This window comes from Dermacentor andersoni, chromosome 8 (assembly GCF_023375885.2).
Source record: "Dermacentor andersoni chromosome 8, qqDerAnde1_hic_scaffold, whole genome shotgun sequence".
NCBI lineage: Eukaryota > Metazoa > Arthropoda > Arachnida > Ixodida > Ixodidae > Dermacentor > Dermacentor andersoni.
In genome coordinates, this window is record NC_092821.1 from 487836 (window position 1) to 508678 (window position 20843).

Here is a 20843-nt window from a genome sequence, read left to right on the forward strand (position 1 = left end):
ATTCGGCAAGGTCTGCTGACAGTGGAAATGTCTCCCCTGGGCTTGCTCAGTATTGGCAATGTTAACGAGCAAGCGGTTCACCGAAAGATCTACGTCAATGAGCTCCTCCATGTTGGAAATTTGCGAGCAACACATGAGGTACTCGGCACCTATGACATTGAGCACCGCCGCGCTGCTTCAGGGAAAAGTGACTCTAGACTGATATTCTTTGCGGCAGGCTATGTAACAAGGAAGTTCCTGCATAGAACCAGGTGCTCCGATTGCTCAGGGACATTACTAAATTCAGCAGAATCAGTTCCCCCTCCTGAGCGGTCAGCTACACTGCACATGAGTAGGTCAGGGCTGTTGCTCCATTCTGAAGAACTAAACGAACTGGTAGCTTCACTAGATGACGCATTTACACTCTGCTTCAGTTTCAATTAGTTACAAAGAAATGGTATCGCAGACTTTGAATCCTTTCTGCAACTGAATCCTCCAAACTTGATCTGCTGTGAGTGACACAAGAAAGAGCTAACAAACGATGTTTTATTCAATTATACGCCTTTACTTTCTTGTCAAGGGCAAGAGCATGGCACACGAAAGCAACAGGTAGAAGAGAAAGCACCTGAAGCTGAGATGTGGGCTGTGATTAATGTGATGTGCTGGACCAACGTTGTGCAGCCTTGCTGGCACTAGACTCTTTATGTTAGTGTGTCTGCTGACGCAAGTTACCAGAGCTGTTGTTATATTTTAAATATATTCATATTTCAGTTTTATTTTATTGTAACCAAATAGTGAACCATATGCACTTAACAAAACAATTATTCTTGTAACAATTTAAATGCAGTAACTGAGGCACCAATAAAAGACAATAGCTGTATTTCTCAAAATTTAAACATCAGAACTCGTTAAGTCTTGTGTAAACACATTTCCATATACTGTATAAAACCATTGCAATACTGTTTTATGCGTGCAAAAATCGCATCTATGGCTTTAATGCAATGGGCTGGAGCACCAGGTTTATACGAGTAAATGTGACCAATCTCCAAGCTAGAAAATTTACTTCAGCATTTCATGTTCTCTGACTAGACAACAATAACAAATTCCCCATTCTGGCTTTGCCTACGCTGCCCAGAACAGTATTGTAACTTGCACATAAAGCTGAAATCAGCAACAGCGATACCACCAGACACTCTACTCGTCTGCATAGCGCAGCTGACGTTATGCACAGCAGAACCGTTCTATGGTCCGCAGCACCACTTCTGCATCATGATGCGGATAAGTGGTGAACTATGGTCGATCAGCACACCTACTCCTCTAGGCACAGTACGCTCGTCACAACAACGTTCCTGCAAATACATGGCTGTAACAGATGGTAGCATAGCCAGTGAGCTTTCATCCAGGCTCTTCAGCAGGCTGCCGCTGGGGACACGTGACTTTTTGAAAGAAATGACCGTTGGCATTGCTGACCTAACATTGCTAAATAAAAAGTTAGGTAGCAAATCTTAGTTAATTGGGTTGTAAATGATTTGATGGGAGTTTTCCTTTTTCCTTCTTTGCTGCAGACTTTTTCCTGCAAAGAGCGTTATTGTCTTGAATCGTTTATTTTTAATAAAGACGGTAAGAGATTAATAGAGACAACAGATTACTAGAGGCAGTTGTCACTGGAAGTCATGTTATAAGTTCACAGCTTGTGAAATTGTTACAATACTTATGAGGGTGTTGCAAAAATCCTATGAACAAATAATGATATGTTTTGGAGGGGTGTATAAGGTACCACTTTAGTTAAATATATTAGTAGATGCAGTTTATAGAAAAGCTCGTGAGGCTTATAGCGCGTGAAAATTAGAAAATAGAAAAGCAATGCTGCACAGTGCCAGTTTGGGCAACAGATTAACAGCACAAGTAAAGGAAAAGACAGTCATAAGTGAGTACTGCTTCTTGTTGCTGAGGTGCATTTTGTGATATTCAAGATTATTTGTAAAACACACAGCAAGAATTATGGCCAAAATAAAGAAACCTAGTCTCTTTAGTCAGTAGAGTTAAACTTTTACTTTTAAATGCAACAAACCTCATCCAGATTGGTGTAATAGACGCCAAGCAATATTTCTGTTTTCACGTACAATTAGAGAGGAGAGGTAGATATCACGTGCAAGTTTTGTCTACGTTGTAATAAGGAAAATTTGCAGAATAACGCTTTTTATTGCTAAATTAACCCTGTCACTATCCAGCAGCTTCTGCAAGAACGACGTAAATATACCAATTGTTTTTATTAATCTAAACAATGTATATGCAAAGAAATGACCATAATACATTATGGTCTTGTTTTAAAACATTTCTTTTCTGAAATACACTTCAGAAAATGTTGGTTTTTGAAGAAGGCTTCGAAAAAGAAATATTCTGACAAGCTGAATGCCAGTTTAGCTTACGCACAGTACCTTTAGAAACTAGTTCACGCCAACAGCAACTGCCAGATGATGAGGCCAATTAGGTAAACTGCTTGACAATACAATAACATAATGCTTTCAGAATTAAGTATATTTATGTCGGTATTATGTCGGTAAATAAGTAATGTTTAACAGTCTCGGAAGAGAACAGCAGTTTACGATAGGTAGCAAGGCACTGGAAGTGGTAAGGGAATGCATCTACTTGGAGCAGGTAGTCACCGCAGATCCGGATCATGAGACTGAAATAATCAGAAGAATAAGAATGGCCTGGGGTGCGTTTGGCAAGCATTCTCAGATCATGAACAGCAGGTTGCCATTATCCATCAAAAGGAAAGTGTATAACAGCTGTGTCTTACCAGTACTCACGTACGGGCAGAAACCTGGAGGCTTACAAGAAGAATTCTACTTAAATTGAGGACGACGCAACGAGCTATGGAAAGAAGAATGATGGGTGTAACGTTAAGGGATAAGAAAAGAGCAGATTGGGTGAGGGAACAAACGTGAGTTAATGACATCTTAGTTGAAATCAAGAAAAAGAAATGGACATGGGCAGCGCATGTAATGAGGAGGGAAGATAACCGATAGTCATTTAAGAGTTACGGACTGGATTCCAAGGGAAGGGAGGCGTAGCAGGGGGCGGCAGAAAAAAGTTAGGTGGGTTTTTTGCCTCTTCCAGTAATACCGACAATAGTCAAAACCACCGGTGTTGCAATGTGTGAGCATCTGGGGTTGGCTAGCCTTGCGAAAGAAACTAACAAAAGCGAAAGTAACGTGCTGAAGGTGTTCTCAGTAAAAACGCACAAGCAAGACCTGCCTTTCAGAACAATAGTGATGGAAAAAGGGTCATGGCAGAAAGAACTTAGCTCTTACCTGTTAAAGAATTTGCGTAAACTAGATGTACAAGATCTGTTTTTAACGAAAAGATCGGATGAAGTATGTGAATTCCTGAAAACTGAAGGTAGTTTAGGCTTTGCTTTTCCTGTGGATATTGTTGATTTATTTTATTCTCTTCCCCATGATACTGTGTTCTTTGCAGTTAGGGAGTCCATTGAAAGGAATGATGCTACTTCTTTTCAGAAGTCTGCCGGTGTGTCCATTGATGACTTTTTAACCCGTTTATAGTTTTACCTCGAGTCTACTTTTATAATGTTTGATCAGTGCTTTATTTCTGCAGAAAGCTGGTATATGCATACAATCCTGTCACCCTTGTGTTATGTAACATTTTTCTTTCACAAGTGGACCAAGTATTCACGAGGTTTTATCAGCTGACAAGGTTCTTAAAGTTTTTAGGTATGTAGATGATTTTTTAATTATATTACTCCGCAGAAGTTGTGGCTAATGCTTTATCCGCTTTTAGACAACATGGAAAAGGCTTGGATTTTACACATGAACTGCCGTAAGGAAATGTCTTACAGTTTCTAGATCTTAGCATTGAGTTCGGTAAGGATCATGTCTGTTCATGCAAAGAAAGGGCTTCTGCCACTTGACTCGGTGCATTTGAAATTAGTGATGAGAGGAATTGCGTCACTCTCCTTTCAGTCCGCACTCAGGAAGTCATGTGTTCACAAGATGGCACTGAGTTTCAACAATCAGTTGGCTAGGCTGGCTTCAGCTGGGTTCCCTGGTTCACTTGTAACAGGAGTAGTCGAAAGCCTCTTACAAAAAATGAAGAGAAAGGCGATGAGAGCAGAGACCCCTCAGCAAGAGGTGAGACCAGGGGCCGTGTAGTATGTGCACAATGTGGCCCACAGTCTGAAGAAGGTAGCAAGCAGACATGGCGTCGCGCTTGTGTTTTCAGCCCCAAGGAAGCTCGGAAGCCTTTGCTGTCAAATCGCAAAAAAAAAAAAAAAAAAAGGTACGTGCAAAGCTCTGTGGGACCGAACATGGGCGACTTTTCATGAAGTGTGTCGAAGGGGTTGTCTACGAGATTCCCCTCTCGTGCGGTCGTTCCTATATAGGTCAGACCAGGCGCTGTGTTAATGAGCGTGTCGGGGAGCATGAAAGAAATGTTGAGCAAATAAGAGGGCCCAAATTTGCCTAAGCACATCGGGACCTGTCCCTCACGCTCTTGTGAACCATGTTTTTTAGATGTGCATATTCTTGCCCGAAGTACTGATACTGGAGCAAGGGAACTGGTTGAAGCCTATCACATAGGCAAAAAAGGTAGCTTGTGCGTTAGCGAAACTTCGTTATCATTATACATAAGGCCGAAAAGAAGTGTCTTGAGCATTGTGTGTCATGAATGTTTGATTAGATGCATGAATGAAAGTTTGCTCTGTGTGCATGTGTTAACCGTCGGTATATATGTGCCTGTGTTCTGTGAATAAAGCAGTTGTGAGTGGCGCCCTCTCCCATTCTCTTCTCTTGTGTGTGATTGTTTATTTGGTGTCTTCATATTTTATAATGAACTTCTACACTCTACCAACTAGCCATGGTAGAGTGTAGAAGCGTGACTGGACATGGACGTAGAAAGAAACAGAAACGTCCTTGTCCAGTCGCGCTTATACACTCTACCATGGATTCTAACCAACTAGCCCGCCAACGTGCTTTACCAACTAGCCCAACAGGAAGTGCCTTTATTACTGTAGAGATGCAGTGAATGCTTTTTCTTGTGAAATTTGCTAAATTTTCTGCCGGTGATAATTAAAGCAAGACAGCCTTGACACCTCTCAGTTTCATGATCACTTCTGTTGCATGCGAAAGCATAGCCTTCGAGATCCATTTCTGTTACTGAGGGGCATCTTGGAGGGAACCATCGCTACTTGTGCCCGATCTATGGACAACAACCGCGCAACTGTGCGACGTCAGCGCAGAGGCGCAGCCAGCCATGTTGGCCAGGCTGACCAGTGCGCATCGTTGCCTGTTATGAGATGATCATTGCTTAAAACTTCGTAACTTTTAAGGCAAAACTTCTTACGCCTCAGGTGGCGTATACCACCAATGGCCTTGAAAGAAACGTGTTGTCCAGTCCAGGGATAAAAAACTATCATCAGCAATGGCTCATATCCCGCTAAGTAAGCAAAAAATAAATGGCTCATCCCTCTTGTAATGTAGAGGCTACAAGCACTCGGCAAAGTGAAGCGTGCAGTGCATACATTCATTGAAATCATGCATACAATGTACAGAAACACGGCGTCTAGTCGAATGGTGCAAAAGAAACCAGGTGACCTTCTCAATGGCTCATACCCTGTATGAGGCTACAAGCACTCGTCAAAGTGAAGCGTACAGTGCAGAAATTAATTGAAATCATGCAAACAATTTACAGAAACGCAGGTGTCTGGTCGAGTGGTACAAAAGAGCATGTGACCTCTCAGTGGCTTATACCCCCGTAAGGCTGAGGCTACAAGCACTCGGCAGAGTGAAGTGTACAGTGCATACATTCATTGAAGTCATGCATACAATGTAGAGAAACGCGGCGTCTAGTCGAGTAGTACAAAAGAATATGCGACCTTCTCAATGGCTCATACCCCCGTAAGGCTGAAGCTACAAGCACTCGGCAAAGTGAAGCGTACAGTGCAGAAATTAATTAAAATCATGCAAGCAATGTAAAGAAACGCTGGTGTCTGGTCGAGTGGTACAAAAGAGCATGTGACCTTCTCAATGGCTCATACCCCCGTAAGGCTGAGGCTACAAGCACTCAGCAAAGTGAAGCGAACAGTGCATACGTTCATTGAAATCACCCATATAACACACAGAACAGCACGTTTCTGGCCCCTGCTGAGACGGTGCAACAGAAAGTTGAAGAGAAACGTCGTCTGTGCGAGTGTGACCCTGCTATATGTGTGCGCGAATCCGCAGATAAGCGTAGAAATCGAGCCGAAGAAGCCAAACTGCAAAAGCAGCAATGCGATGATGCGAGACTGCACATTGCCAAGTGTGCAGCAGGCTTTCGCCTTCACGTATTACAGGAGTGTAACATGCTGCTGAACTTTATTTTTATGGAAAGATAAGTGTAGTTCGAATGAAGTGAGGTGTAAAGTGGATATCTTGTGACAAGCGACAGCTGCTCTATCCTTTCAGCATTTATTAATACAGCATTTCAAATGAGCTGAATCCTGTAAATTTTATTGAGAGATTAACACGGTTTTGCAGGGCTTAATAATGACACGTTTCGCTGCCAAGCGTCGCCCCCTATCATTCTTGCATGAGTTTCAGTTACTTTTTATTTATTTATTTATTAATACTGCAATTGCCCAATTGCCTTAACTCTGTTGTTGCTGATTGTTTTCATGTCATTTTTTCTCTGCTACTCCTACATTCCGGTGATGTAGAAACTGACCCCAGTCCGGATACTACAGCTATCCTCGCTGAGCTGAAAATATCTACTGTCCAGTCCAAGCTTATTTCTGAAGTTCAAGATCTAAAATCTCAGTTATTAGCGACAGACAGAAATGTATCTGACCTCGGCAAGCGTATGGCCGAACTTGAGAGCTATTACGAAAGCCTTCTAAGACTTAAAACATACAGAAGCTATCCACGCCGACGCAATTAAAGCTAGTACTCGCTTAATTTCAAAACTAGAGGCACATTATGATGTTGCCGAAAACCGAACGTGGCAGAACAACTTGGTATTCTACAGACCCCTGAAACTACATCTGAATCATACACACAATCAGAACAACTTATCATTAGGCATTGCTGCAAGCATTTAGATATACATATTGACGCAGAGGAGATAGAGCGCGCCCATCGTGTGGGACGTCATTTGAATGACAGACCCTGTCAAATAATAGCAAAATTAACATTTTCCGAAACAAAAAAAAACTGTCCTGTCGAGCGCCCGGAAACTAAAAAGTACAAATTATAGTATTGGCAAAGATTTTTGTCGTGCAGTTCGAATTGCTCGCAGCCACCTCATTGCATTTGCCAGAAAGCAATCTGCCCAATTTAATCTGTCCTACAAAACCCTGCACATTGGACCGAAGCGATATGTGTTTAATAGTGTATCTCAAACTGTAAGAGAAATCCCATAACAATTGTCCGCCTGGGAAAATGTGATTACCTGCCCCCAAACAATGCCAAGAAATAATCTTTCATCTGTCACATTGTAGCACTCTTCAATGAAGCACACTAAACAAACTGGTTTATTGTGGGCGAACTTGTGCCCGGAAGCTCAATATTAAGCATTCACACAATTTAAAAGAAGAGTTAACAGGAGCCTATTCCACTGTCAACAGCGTTTCCACGCTGAATGCACTTTTCATCACACCCTGAAGGCCAGGAGCCACGCCGTGGTAAGGAGTAATGCCTAGGGGCTTTAGCGGTGAGTCGCTTGGAAGGGTACCTCACGAGAGTGCTCATAACTGGCATGTGGAGAGCTCTCTGTGGCATTTGTCCCCTCTGAAAACGCGTCGTCCCGATGCATATGAAACAAATTGATCTATAGATGTATTTTCATTTCCTGTCATAGTAAGGCTTCATGCGGACTACGTGTACGACCTCCGCATGGTTGTGTAGCTTTGATCGCTCTTGTTCATGAGGGATGACATTGTAATTCAGGTCACCTGCTCGGCGAATAACTTCGTAAGGTCAAAAGTATCGGCGAAGGAGTTTTTCACATAGTCCACGACGACGCACTGGTGCCCGTACTCGCACATTGGCGCCTGGGGGGTACTTCTCTGCGGCGCAGGTTGTGGTAGCTTGCGTCCCTACGTTGTTGCTGGCGTATACGGAACCGTGCCAACTGCCGGGCTTCTTCAGCTCGTTATAGGAAGTCATCGACGTCATACTGGTTGTTGTTGTCATCATCTACTGGCAACATAGCATCCAGTGTGGTTGTTAGAGTTGTCTCCTGTACTGCCGTATTATAGGCTAAGGTGGTGTAAGGCAAGATTGCGTCCCATGTCTTATGTTCGAGGTCGACATACATGGACAGCATATCGGCCAGGGTACGGTTTAGACGTTCTGTCAGGCCGTTTGTTTGGCGATGGTATGCAGTGGTTGTTCTGTGACTGGTGCGAGTCATCTTCATCAAACACTGCATCAAATCAGCTGTGAAGGCCGCTCCTCGATCGGTAATCATGACCATTGGTGCACCATGTCGAAGTACTATGCTACAAACGAAGAAATTTGCTACTTCAACTGCCATTCCTCGCTCAAGGCAGCCAGTTTCAGCATATCGTGTTAAATAGTCCGTCGCTACTACAATCCATCTCTTCCCTGACGATGATGTTCTGAATAGGCCAAGAAGATCCATTCCAACTTGTTCAAATGGAGTCTTCGGTGGGTCTATGGGTTGGAGGAGGCCGGCCAGTTTCATCTGTGGTGTTTTGCGCCTTCGACATTCGTGACATGTCTTCATGTAATGCTGCACCGACGCTAACAATTTAGGCCAGAAGTATCTGAGACGAATTCTGGCGAACGTCTGGCTGACACCTAAGTGACCCGACGATGGTTCATCATGGCAAGCTTCCAAAATTTCTGGTCGCATGGCTGACGGTACGACGAGCAAGAATTTTTCCTGGTTGCGTTCAAAGTTTCTCTTGTAGAGCGCATTATCTCGGAGGCAAAATGACGATAAACCTCTCGTAAACATACATGGGACTTGTACGTCGTATCCTTCGAGGTGCTTGATGAGTGGGAGCAATCCTGTGTCAGCCTGTTGATGCTCGGCGACTTCCGAAGTTGTGATTGCTGTAAGAAAGGGGAAATCTTCTGAAGTAGACTCCACTGGTGAGCGGGACAAGCAGTCAGCATTATTATGTTTTCTTCCAGACCTGTATACAACGGTAATGTTGTATTCTTGGAGCCTGAGGCTCCACCTCGCAAGTCATCCAGATGGGTCCTTCAAGTTTGCCAACCAACAAAGAGAATGGTGATCGCTGACTGCATGGAACGGCCTGCCGTAGAGGTATGGTCGGAACTTGCTGATGGCCCATATGACAGCCAAACACTCCTTTTATGTCGCAGAGTAATTCGTTTCAGCTTTCGAGACAGTGCGGCTAGCATACGCTATGACTTTCTCTTCCCCATTTTGCCACTGAACTAAAACCATGCCGAGACCGAGATCGCTTGCATCTGTGTAGACTTCTGTGTCCGCTGTCTCGTCGAAGTGGGCGAGGATCGGTGGGGCTTGCAATTGTTCCTTTAATTCATTGAATGCAACCGCTTGTTCAGTATGCCACATGAAGGGTATGTCTTCTTTAGTAAGTTTCGTTAGAGGTTCGGCAATTTTTGAGAAGTTTTCTACAAATCGCCTGTAATATGTGCTAGTCCCAAAAATCGCTGTATTGTCTTCTTGTTTGTCGGCTTCGGAAATCGTGCAACGGCAGCAGTCTTGTCGGGATCCAGACCATTACCTTGCGTGCTAATTACGTGACCCAGGAAACAAAGTTCTTGTAATCCAAACTGGCACTTTTCTGGTTTAATGGTTAGGCCTGCCGAGCGGATGGCTTGGAGCACTAAATGCAGCCTCTGGACATGCTGGTCGATTTTTGTGGAAAATACCACTATGTTGTCTAGGTAAACTAAGCATGACTGCCATTTGAGGCCCGAGAGGACACTCCATCATGCGCTGGAATGTCGCCGCCGCGCAGCAGAGGCCGAATGGAAGCACTTTGAACTCATACAGGCCATCTGGGGTTACGAAAGCAGTTTTTTTCACGGTCTCTTTCATCCACTTCAATTTGCCAATACCTGCTCTTGAGATCTAATGAAGAGAAACAATTTGCATGTCATAGGCGATCCGTGTCATCAATGCAGGGAAGGGGGTATACATCACGCTTGGTCACACTGTTTCATTTCCAGTAGTCAACATAGTAGTCAATGTATTGTCCTTTTTTCTCACAAGAACTACGGGCGACGCCCACGGGCTGTTTGATGGCTGAATGGCATTGTCCTCAAGCATCTCTCGCACCTGACTCTTTATGACCTTTATGACTCATATGTTGGTATACTGTCCTGGTCGCTTCATCTGTTATTATATGGTTTTTAACAATTGGTGTGCGCCGTACCTTTGATGAGGTGGAGAAACATCGAATTCATTTATAAGGTCTTCCATCATTTCTTTCTCTGCTGGCGACAGGCTTTGGTTGATCGCAACTGATGTTATGGCGTCATGCATAGTTTGGACAGCAGGCGGCCTTGACGCTAAGCTGCATACATCTGTGACTGCAGTAGCGCTGTGCAGGAAGGCGATGGCTGTGTTCTTTGCAACGTGCTGAAATTCACTTCCGAAGTTTGTCAGCAATACATCAGCACACCCATCGCGCAGTTGAACAATTCCTCGTGCTATGCAAATACCCTTTTTCAACAGTAGCTCGACGTTGACGTCCGCTATACCTTCAGAGTCATTGAATGCTTCGTTTCTTATGTGAACCAGCATGCTGCATTGTGGTGGCACGGTTATATCATCGTCGGTAACTCGCAAGGCAACTTGTTCCACCTCCTCTGACTCTTGCATGTCTATAGCCTGCTTCGTAGAAAATGACACACTAAAATTCTGCAGGTTGATTATGACACCATTTGTTAGAAGAAACTCCATTCCGAGTATTACATCATTCGAACATTCTGGTAGCACGACTAAATCAGCGATGCAAGAAAAACCTCGAATTCTGATTCTCGCTGTACATCTACCCAGGGGCGTAATGAGGTGCCCACCAGCTGTATGTATCTGGGGTCCACACCACGGCATCAAAACCTTTTTCAATTCCTTGGTGAGTGCATATCTTACGACGGAATAATGAGCACCTTTGTCAACTAATGCACTCAATTCATGACAGTCTATCGTGATGCGCAAGTCTGAAGAAATCCTCTGTTCACTTATCTTATTCGTCCGCATCTGTTCGTCGCGGCTACTTTACGGAGGATCTTGGCTTTTTCGAACGTCAGCGGCCTTGCCTCCACAGGTCGCTTGCTTCAATTTTCCTGATGTGGGCTCAGTGAACGACGCCTTGGTGAAATCGAGGATGGCCGTGGGCTTGGTGATTGGTAACATGTAGACGCTGATGATCGTGACTGGTGTTGGTATCTAGCAGCCGGGTCCTGTTGTCTGGTCAAGTAGTCCTGAATTTCGATGGGTCTTTCGCCATTACGGGGACAAGGGGCATTTATTGTAAAGCTGCGAAGACCTGCTCTGTGATACGGGCACATTCTGTAAAGGTGTCCAGCTTCTCCGCAGTGGAAACAGAGTGGCGTCCTATCGGGTGCACGCCACACGTCACTTTTTCGTGGCCTCAGCTCTGCTAGAAGGGGTCCACTGCGCAGAGTTGGCTGGCAGCTGCTGGGGGTCGCAAATGGAGCACTATGCCCGGTCGGTTGGCATAACACATCAGCGTACGTCGGCACGTGATGCACTGGTGGTGGTTGTTCATGATGCACAGGCGGTTCCTCACATCCTGGCTGCAGAGTGGCTTGGCGAACTTCATCTCGAATGACGGCAGCGGGAGTTGAAACTGTCGGCGTGGCTTCTGGTAGCTGCAGCTTTCGAAGCTCCTCCTTTACGATGGATCACACCAGTTCTCTTAGTGCTGCCGTGTTACTGCCTGGGCCTGCTGACAGGAGATCGGCTGGTGCGCTGGTGACATCACAATTATAGTGATGGGCTTTAGCGATGAGGCGCTTGGAAGGGTACTTCATGAGTGTGCTCGTAACTGGCATGTGTTGAGCTCTCTGCGGCAATATTCACAAACATTCACAGTTTCCTACCTAAGCGTGAACTTGTCTCTAACATCATTTCGTCAAACAGCAACATACTGATACTAACCGACACGTGGCTTACCCGTGATGTCACTGACACAGAAGTACTTGCTGACTTGGCAGGTTTTCAGAAATGACCCCAGATGCACTCGAGGGGGTGGTGTCTTGATTGCTGTGGGCCCTAACTTATCATGCGTACCAATAGACATTGTCTCTGATCTAGACGTGTTATGATGAATTTTTCACTCATCGGCGCAATCCATTTTACTTGGTGTTTGCTACAGGGCTCCCATACTTCACCTAACCTTTCAAGTGAGCTGAACAATATTCTGAGGCATCTCGGTACTGCACATCCAAATCCACATATATTGCTCTCGGTATCGACTTGCAGAAACTAGCTCCCTCAGGTGCGAACCACAGAGAATTAAAGGATTTTATAGAAGTATGTTTGAATGACAATCTCACTCAGTTAGTAGGGGAACCAACACGTGTTGCTGGCAACAGTGCTAATATTTTCGATCTTATACTAACTACGAACTCTGAGAGCTTATCACATATCACTTACCTTCAAGAAATTAGTGATCACAAAGTTATTGATGCCGTGTTTTCGTTTTGCCTCGAACACCGCAAAATATGTAAGGAAACAGTCCTTCTATATGAAAAAGGCAACTACGACGCAGTTCACGAGCTTAGAAATTTTTCCCCTTTAAAGCATGCCTCTCCAGGAAAGCTGGAGGGTATTCGAATGCAAAATGCAGGACTTGGTCAACAATTTCATTCCTAAAATTACTTTCCGTGAAAACCACCAAAAGCCATGGTTCACTAAGGCACTAAAAACATTAGAAGGCAGAAAAACACTTTTTTTGTGCTGCTAAGGCGACAGGCTTGTCTAACGTGTGGCAACGGTATTATACTGCCGAGAATGCCTACCTGATTCCTGTGCAAAATGCTAAGTACAAATTTTTCAACAACGATTTGACAAAATTGTTAAATGATAACCCAAGAAAATTTTGGAAGGTCATCAACCCTATCGAATCAGCGCTATCACTCTGGCCAACAAATTGGGAGAAACCGTCAAGGACCTCGAATGCACTAACACCTTTAACATAGCTTTTAGCACAGTTTTCACCAAAGAACCGAGCACATTGACTACGACACCGGCTAGAACTCTGTGTACTATACCTGCTATCACAATAACTCATTATGGAATTTTATTTTTGTTAGATAACGTTTAGCTTTCTTCATTAACAAGCGTCGATGAAATTCCAAGCCGTTAAAGAACACCAGACATACTATTACTGCGTATCTTTGTATTTTCTTTTCTCATTCATTCTCTGTAGGTCACATGCCAAGTGATTGGAGAGTGGGGAAGGTTGTTCCTGTCTACAAATCTGGTAAAAAAGATTCCCCACTAAATTACCGCCCCATATCATTAACAAGTGTCCCGTGCAAAATCACAAAGCATGTCATTTATTCTCATATGGCATTTCTCGTTAAAATCACTTTTTTTCATCCATCTCAGCATGGCTTTCGAAAGGGCTCCTCATGCAAGACCCAACTTTCATTTCATGACTTGCATGTTAACCTTGACAACAACATACAAACTTATGCCATTTTCTTAGATTACTGATAAAGTGCCACATCAACAATTGCTATTAAAACTAAACCTGTTAAGCCTGGACCACAACGTTCTGATTTGGATCAAGGAATTCTTGTCTAACCGATCTCAACACATCCTTGTTAATAATAGTACCTCTGACCCTGTTCCTATAACATCTGGTGTACCCCAAGGTTCTGTTCTCGGTCCTCTCCTATTTATAATATATATTACCGACTTGCCTCAACACTTATCTTGCCAAATCCGAATGTTCGCTGACGACTGTAATTTACTGATCAGTTTCTAAACATTGCGATGGAGCAAAACTTCAGCGTGATCTAGACTGTGTCCAGGAATGGTGCGACCGGTGGCTAATGACCCTTAACCCGACTTAATGTAAAATTCTTTTCATTACCCGCCAAAAGCGTCCGATTACATTCCCATACACAATTGCTAACAAACCTAACAAGCAGTAACATGGTTCAAATACTTAAATGTTACTTTGTCCAGTGATCTGTCATGGCATGCACATACTACAAACATCATATCGGCAAATAGAGTTCTCGGTTTTCTGAAATGTCACCTTCGTAATGCACCCCAACATGTTAAATTACTAGGATAAGTGACTTATAAGTCACTTATCCTTTCAAAACTGGAGTATGCGTCAGCCATATGGTCCCCGCATCAAGTATGCCTCATAGATGACCTTGAAGCGGTACAAAATCGTACCGTCAGATTCGTTCACTCATCTTATTCTCGTGAAGTCAGTGTTACCGCCCTCAAAGTGGAATATGGGCTGCAAGCTTTATCCCTCCGCTGACGCGTAACAACACTTTGTCTATTCCATAAGCTTTACTATTCATCACTTAACAGTGCTTCTTACATCACACCGTCTGCATACATATCTCTTCGCACTGGTTACCAACTGCAAGTTTCCCGTACACGTGTGAGAACTGTTAATTTTTGAGCATCTTTTTTTCCTCGTGCAGCCAAAGAATGGAACAGCCTTCCTCGCAATATCGTCGCTTTTCCCTGTCCATCATCTTTTTCTGCCAATGTGACTGAGTACCTGTTGTCGCAAATTTGAGTGTTTTATTTATTCTTTATCTACACCCACTCCTTATGTAATACCCACTAGTGGAATCTTTAAGGTAAATAAATGAAATGAAAAAAAAAAAAAAAGAAATTCCAGGGTGGGAAGTACATAAGCTGCAGTATGTTACATATAGCACATTACTATGCAAGTACAAATTACAGCAAGTTGAAAAATGTTAACACAAACAAAACACTCCTCAGGATCATGTACAAAAAGGAAAAGCATTCATTATGCTAAATGAAACAGAAATAATGTTATTGTAGGTTGTAGGACTTGAATGTTTGTTAGACCATTCGAATCAATGACAGCTGACAAAAATATTTGAAACAGTTGCTCTTGGTTTGAAAAGGCATTATAGTGAGCTTGTGTCTTTGCCTTGTGGTGTATCCAGAAGAAGAGGAGATCATTTTCATGTCAGTTTTATAGTGTCTTTTAGTTGATGGCTTTAGGAATTTTTGTTGGGGTTTACGAATTCTCCGTGCTAAGGGTTCGAGTTTTGACCTAATAACGATGTTGTTGAGGTAAATCCGAAAGTATTATAAATAAAGTTAAGAGCTTTCTTTTGTACGTGTTCAAGTTTGTCTATGTTAGTTTTAGTGTATTGGTCCTAGGTAGAATTAGATTTATCGGCAAGAGGTCTCCTGGAGGAAGTAGAATGCTTAAAGGGGCCGGACCACTTTTATAGAAGTCAAGAAATGCATTTGAAGTTAAACTAGGCTATTTCAGAAATACTTTGCCGCAGATGTTACTTCAATGCGTTCAGCAGAAGTGGAGTTGTTGGAACACCCTCAGCCCAGTGCCTCCGCTCTTCTTCAATGACTGTGAAAGCTACGGTGGAGTTAGGCGTGCGCGCAATACTCCTCCTGCTGAACGATCAAATTTGACGTTGGATGTTCACGTCGATGCCACTGCTTCAGATTTTGGCACGTGCCACACATTAGTGCTGTGCCGCAGGGCTCTGTAGACTCGTCACGGCAGCCGCGGTATCTACGCTACGTGGCAGACGGCAGCTACACGTAACTGTAGTGCATATGCACAGCGTTTGCTTTGTGCACGGCAGGGCTTGAGGTCATGCTCGTGCTCATATGCTCCAGTATGGCCATGCTACGTGATGTGGGACCGGCTTTGTCCTGCACCCAGTTTGACCGACGAATAGTAGCCACATCTACCTTGCACATTTTGAAGCGCTCAGTACGAAGCAAAGTCTGCCAAGGTGTCTAACCACTAGCAGCCAGGAGTGAGCACACACTGGCAAGCGTGCATGTTGTTTGACCTAAGTTTCCTGTGAGTTTTAGTTGAGTGTTCAAAACTAGCAGAAATTAGCTAGACCTGAAGGCTATGATACGGATAAGAAGGGTGGCCAAAGCTTAATTCCTATGCGCGCGGCGATGGCCGAGCACGAGCAGATGATAGTCGGCTTTTTCCGGAAGTATGTAATTAGTATCGAAATTCAAGAGCACATTTTTGCTTACTTCAGCCTGTTTATTAAACTGCCAACAAATATACACACTTAACAGTAGGAAGAAGCATACTGATTCAAACACCCTTCTTGATTGAGGTCATCTATTGGCCAATAGCATCCGCATATCGGAATCTGCTGTAAAGCATCCAAAAAAGTGAGGAGCAGGCTTCTGTTGAAAACAGAGCATTTGAGAAAAAGGTGACTTCGTACTGCACTTGTGAGCTTCATATGCCGCGCACGACTGCAGAATTTGGCTGAGACGCTCACAGCAGCGTATGCTATCTGTGGACTGGGCCTTTCCCTGAAGCCCAAAAAGTGGCTCGGACCCCTTTATGCCCTCTCTGAAAAAAAAAAAATAGTTTAGAATTAGCATTTGCTTGGCTCTGTCAATGTGTTTAGTCCATGAGATCGTTAGTGGTTACCTCTGAAAGTGATGTATTGCAGATACAATACAGGAAAAATATAATTCCTTATTTAAGGGTTAAAATTATGCTTGTTCCTATCATTGTGAGCCACAATGTTTAGATTGGCATAGTAATCTCGGGACACATTCCAGACGGTTATCAGTCATTTTAATACATTCCCAAAACCTGCTCTTTCAGCACCTATGGCATCACGAAACTGTTACCGTGGGATAAGCTTTTTGGATGCTAGATGGAGGCACGCTACGCTCAAGAGCAATAGGCAGTCTGCCCACGGCAGCCTGCCCTTGTCACAGTGGCACACGGCGTTTCATCTTCCAGTACTTCCAGGTTGTCACACATAGTCCTCTGCTGTCGCTACCAACCTTAGTGCAATAGGCATCTTCATTCATCTAGCTGTTTGACCACACATGTGATGTGGCACCAGTAGCCCAAGCTTTACAAGATGCCTGCTGCATGAGCGGAAAACCAGCTGCCAAACCCTCTCCGTTTTCTCCTCTCCACTAGGGTCAGTCGCGAGCACATGTCGCTGGTGGAACCACTGGGCACTACCTCACGTGGCTTTTGAAATTTTCTCCAGGCATGCGCGCTTATTTCGAAGGCCACTAACCTTCATGATAGCTCAGCGTATGTTTGCAAGAATTACAGGCGACAGCTATTCTTGTGCCCAACAAACAACCTTTAAAGTGCACACCCAAAGGATTGTGCCGACCATAGTTTCAACGCGGTGCCGACCATGTAAACACCATGCGCTGGGTCATCAGCCGTCGCCACTGCCCGCCGCCCGTGATAAGAGTGTTGATCATGAACGCCACCTCGCGATGCTCGTTTACAACTGAAAACAGGCCCATTCTGCTGGGAGCGCGAGCCATTCCGCAGGCATCTAGTAAAGGAGGCCCAAGCGCACTGCTGCTCTCTGCTGCAGGTCGCGCAAAGTGAGCGTCATGTTTCGCTCTGGCGGTATCGTATTCCGACGTTGCCCACTAGCTTAGTGTCGTTTTGGTTTGCCATCACCCACTATGCAAGAGGAAAATGACATAGTGCACCTTGTGCTGTTTGGGCCTCACTAGGTTGTCTCTTGCGAAGTGGGCACGTTTCCATCGAAAGAGATCTTTGACAAGAGCCAAATTTGAAGAGCGCAAGCTTACCAAAACTACAATAACAGTGTTGGCTGCACGGGCTCTACCGGATTTGCTTGTGTTGGCAGCTCATGCTGCGGTGCTTTACATCACCTAAATTTTGACTGTAATTGAGTCTGCCAAATTTGTGAGTGACTTCGATTGTATGTTTTCCCGGTTAGTGTGTTTCTTCTCGCATTTTTTTCCAGAACCTATGAAAAAGGTTTTACTGTACTTATTTTTGTAGGGTCACCTTTCATGCGACGCAGCAAGAAAATAAAATAAAGATAAATGTGTAGCGAAGCTAAACTGTGTGCGTTAGAGATGAACTTGTGCTTCAACAAGGTTTTCCTTTGGACAATCCCACCACGTCCTCAATAGCCGAACAATTCAGTCTCGTCCTCAGTAGAGAAAGTGTTAACGTGGCTATTCATTTTTCTAATTTTCCCCAGTTTTCTGGGACCTCTTGACGCTATAATTGCATGCAAAATAAAGTGCCAATGTTTTGTAGAGTTCTTATTAAGCGTGGCTGCCTTTTTTCTTTCCAGGGCAACTGTGGCATCCTTGGAGGAATTTGAGTCCAAGCTGAACCAGGTGAAGCACCTTCCTCTCCGTGAGCCGATGCTTTCGTCATCAGCTTTGTCCTTTGAATGTCCTTTTATCTAGTTAAACATCATGGTTTTGTTTCCAAGGCTATGCATCACATTGTATCAGTTATTTTTCTTTTCTTTCGTCCTCATTGCGAGGTTAAATGCATTTTATGCAACTCTTTTTCATCGCATCACCACACTAGTGTGCATCAACAAATGGGGCGATTGCCGAATCAGTGGCATTCATGCATTTTATTGTACCAAGCAGTTATGAGGCTCATCGTTTTCGTGAGTTTATTGCACTTGGCTGTATTCACACGTGGTTAGACTGACATGAAGTGAGACATCAAACTCACACCCACCTTGCACTCCCAGGTAGGCAGCAGTGGTGATGTCTCTACATTGGAGATTGGTGGGGCCAAATAAAATGACTCGCTGCTTTGTCGTGGCTCACTTTGAAAGTGAAAATTTATTTCTTTTCAACGAAAAGAGGGTGCCAAGACAGAAGGCAAGAGCCTGACAAGGTCCTGGTCACCCGTGGAACAGCTGGCATTGGGCATGAGCACTTCACAACAAATTCACAATAAATTTCTGAAGCCTTGTACAAAGCATGACGCAGTAAGTTAACATGCATGAAATTTGTACCAGAAAACAATAACTAAATCGCATACACAACTTATCATATAAGTGGTATAAAGATACATAATTTTTTTTTACAAACATAAAGATGTCAGTCCTAAAACACACAAACAATATCACAGAGTTTGCAACATGTGCGTTGTAGAAAAACATATTAAAGGTAGTAAAATAAATACAAAGTCTGTCATATAAATAGATATCTCATTCCATTTGTTCCAATAGGCGTTGTTAGATATGTATCCTTTTCCTGGCATCCTTCGAGTTCACCAGACCGCATCATATCACTGTTGCACCCAATTCAGGTGCGCAGAAGCGCCTCTAACACATTCCCGGACCTGTCAGACAAGTGGGCGACCCCAACCTGAGGTGTCGCACGTCAAGACAAATTGGCGACCCCCACCTCGTGCGCCGCACGTGGAGCTATTGTCCCATTGCTTGACTTTTCCCGAAAGTGCAACGGGAGCCTGGCACGGTTCCAGGTAACCTGGGTCCCGAGTGAAGTTGTTTTGCAGCTCTGAAAGGTCACTTGAAAACAACCCCCATCCGCCGATTGTGACGGCGCTTGCAAGCCATCAGGCAACGCCGGTGGCAAGTAACCTGTCCTACAGTGGAGCCCTTGGAGCAAAAGGATTGACAGTTCGGCGAGTTGGTACGGTAACATGATTTTGGCTTCTAGAGCAAAGTGAAACACGGACACAGGTCACTGTCCGCTCCTTTCTGTATCCGTGTTTCACTTCGCGCTAGAAGCCAAAATCATGTTACCCTTGGAGCAACCCTCATCCACGAATTGTGACGGCACTTGCACAAGCACCTACCACTGGAGAAAAATGACGACACCTGAGCAGGCTCGACGATTGGCCAAAAATGACATGACCCCGAGACGGCAAAGGGGTTAAAGCCAGAGACAGGGAGCAGAGGATTCCCTCATTCATTCATCTCTTTCGGGCTTCTTGCCATGGGCCGCAGCGTCCGATTTGCTGCAGCCATCAATGACTTTATGACTGTTAATTACTTCACGTTATTACTGTAAATAATGTAAGTAAACCTCCAGTTTGCATCGTAAAATGCTCCTCGACATCAGCCAACTCCCGCACTCAACGGCAAGATCCAATAACTGGGGGACAGCGGTGGGATTGTCCTCCAGATCCAATAACTGGTGGCAGCGATAAGGAGTAACCTTCGTCCAAAGAAGTCCTGAGGAACTGGGAACAGCGAAGAAGAAAGCCTTCGACCCAGGGTGTCCTGAGGAACCGGGAACAGTGAAGAAGAAAGGGCCTTCGTCCAAAGAAGTCCTGAGGAACTGGGAACAGCGGATTGATGAACCAGATGGCGGGTTGCTGCATCCATAAGTGAGCAAGTGGTTTTTTTTTCCTTTTGAATCGCCAGACTTCAAATGTTGCGTGGTTATTTTGATAGTTCTAAGAATCGGGAATTTGTTGCATATTGTGTGTTTGTACAAATTATTTAAGAAAAATAGCTCTAACCACCAGTCCGGGCAGCTGCCATGTATCTTAGAAGGTTGACGAGGTCAGACTTGTGAGACGAGTTGGGCGTTGAGGCGGATGAACAGATGAAAAAGCCAGCTATCATAAAGGCAATTCAAGATAGGAGCAATGATTGTGAAAGCATTAAGATTGCTTGGGAGGGGATACAAGAAACACGTGAGCGTCAAGAACTTGAGAGTGAGTGTGAGCGTCAAGAACGTGAGAATGAACGGGAGCGTGAGCGTCAAGAACCTGAGAGTGAATGTGAGCATCAAGAACGTGAGCGTGAGCGTGAGCAAAAGCACGAGAAAGAGATGGCAGCATTGAAAAAAACAGATACAAGATAGCAGAAAGAGAACGGCTGTCTAAAAAT

General features: G+C 44.2%; 1 protein-coding gene across 5 annotated transcripts in view; it reads left to right on the forward strand.

Annotated features, from left to right (window-relative positions):
- Window positions 1–20843, forward strand: part of LOC126526693 (nuclear distribution protein nudE-like 1) — a 463503-nt gene that overhangs the window by 207809 nt on the left and 234851 nt on the right. For all 5 annotated transcript variants that reach the window (XM_050174557.3, XM_055068353.2, XM_050174556.3 and 2 more), the window contains exon 5: window positions 18306–18351. In XM_050174557.3, coding sequence (XP_050030514.1) covers window positions 18306–18351 — 46 coding nt within the window. The remainder of the gene's footprint in view (window positions 1–18305; window positions 18352–20843) is intronic.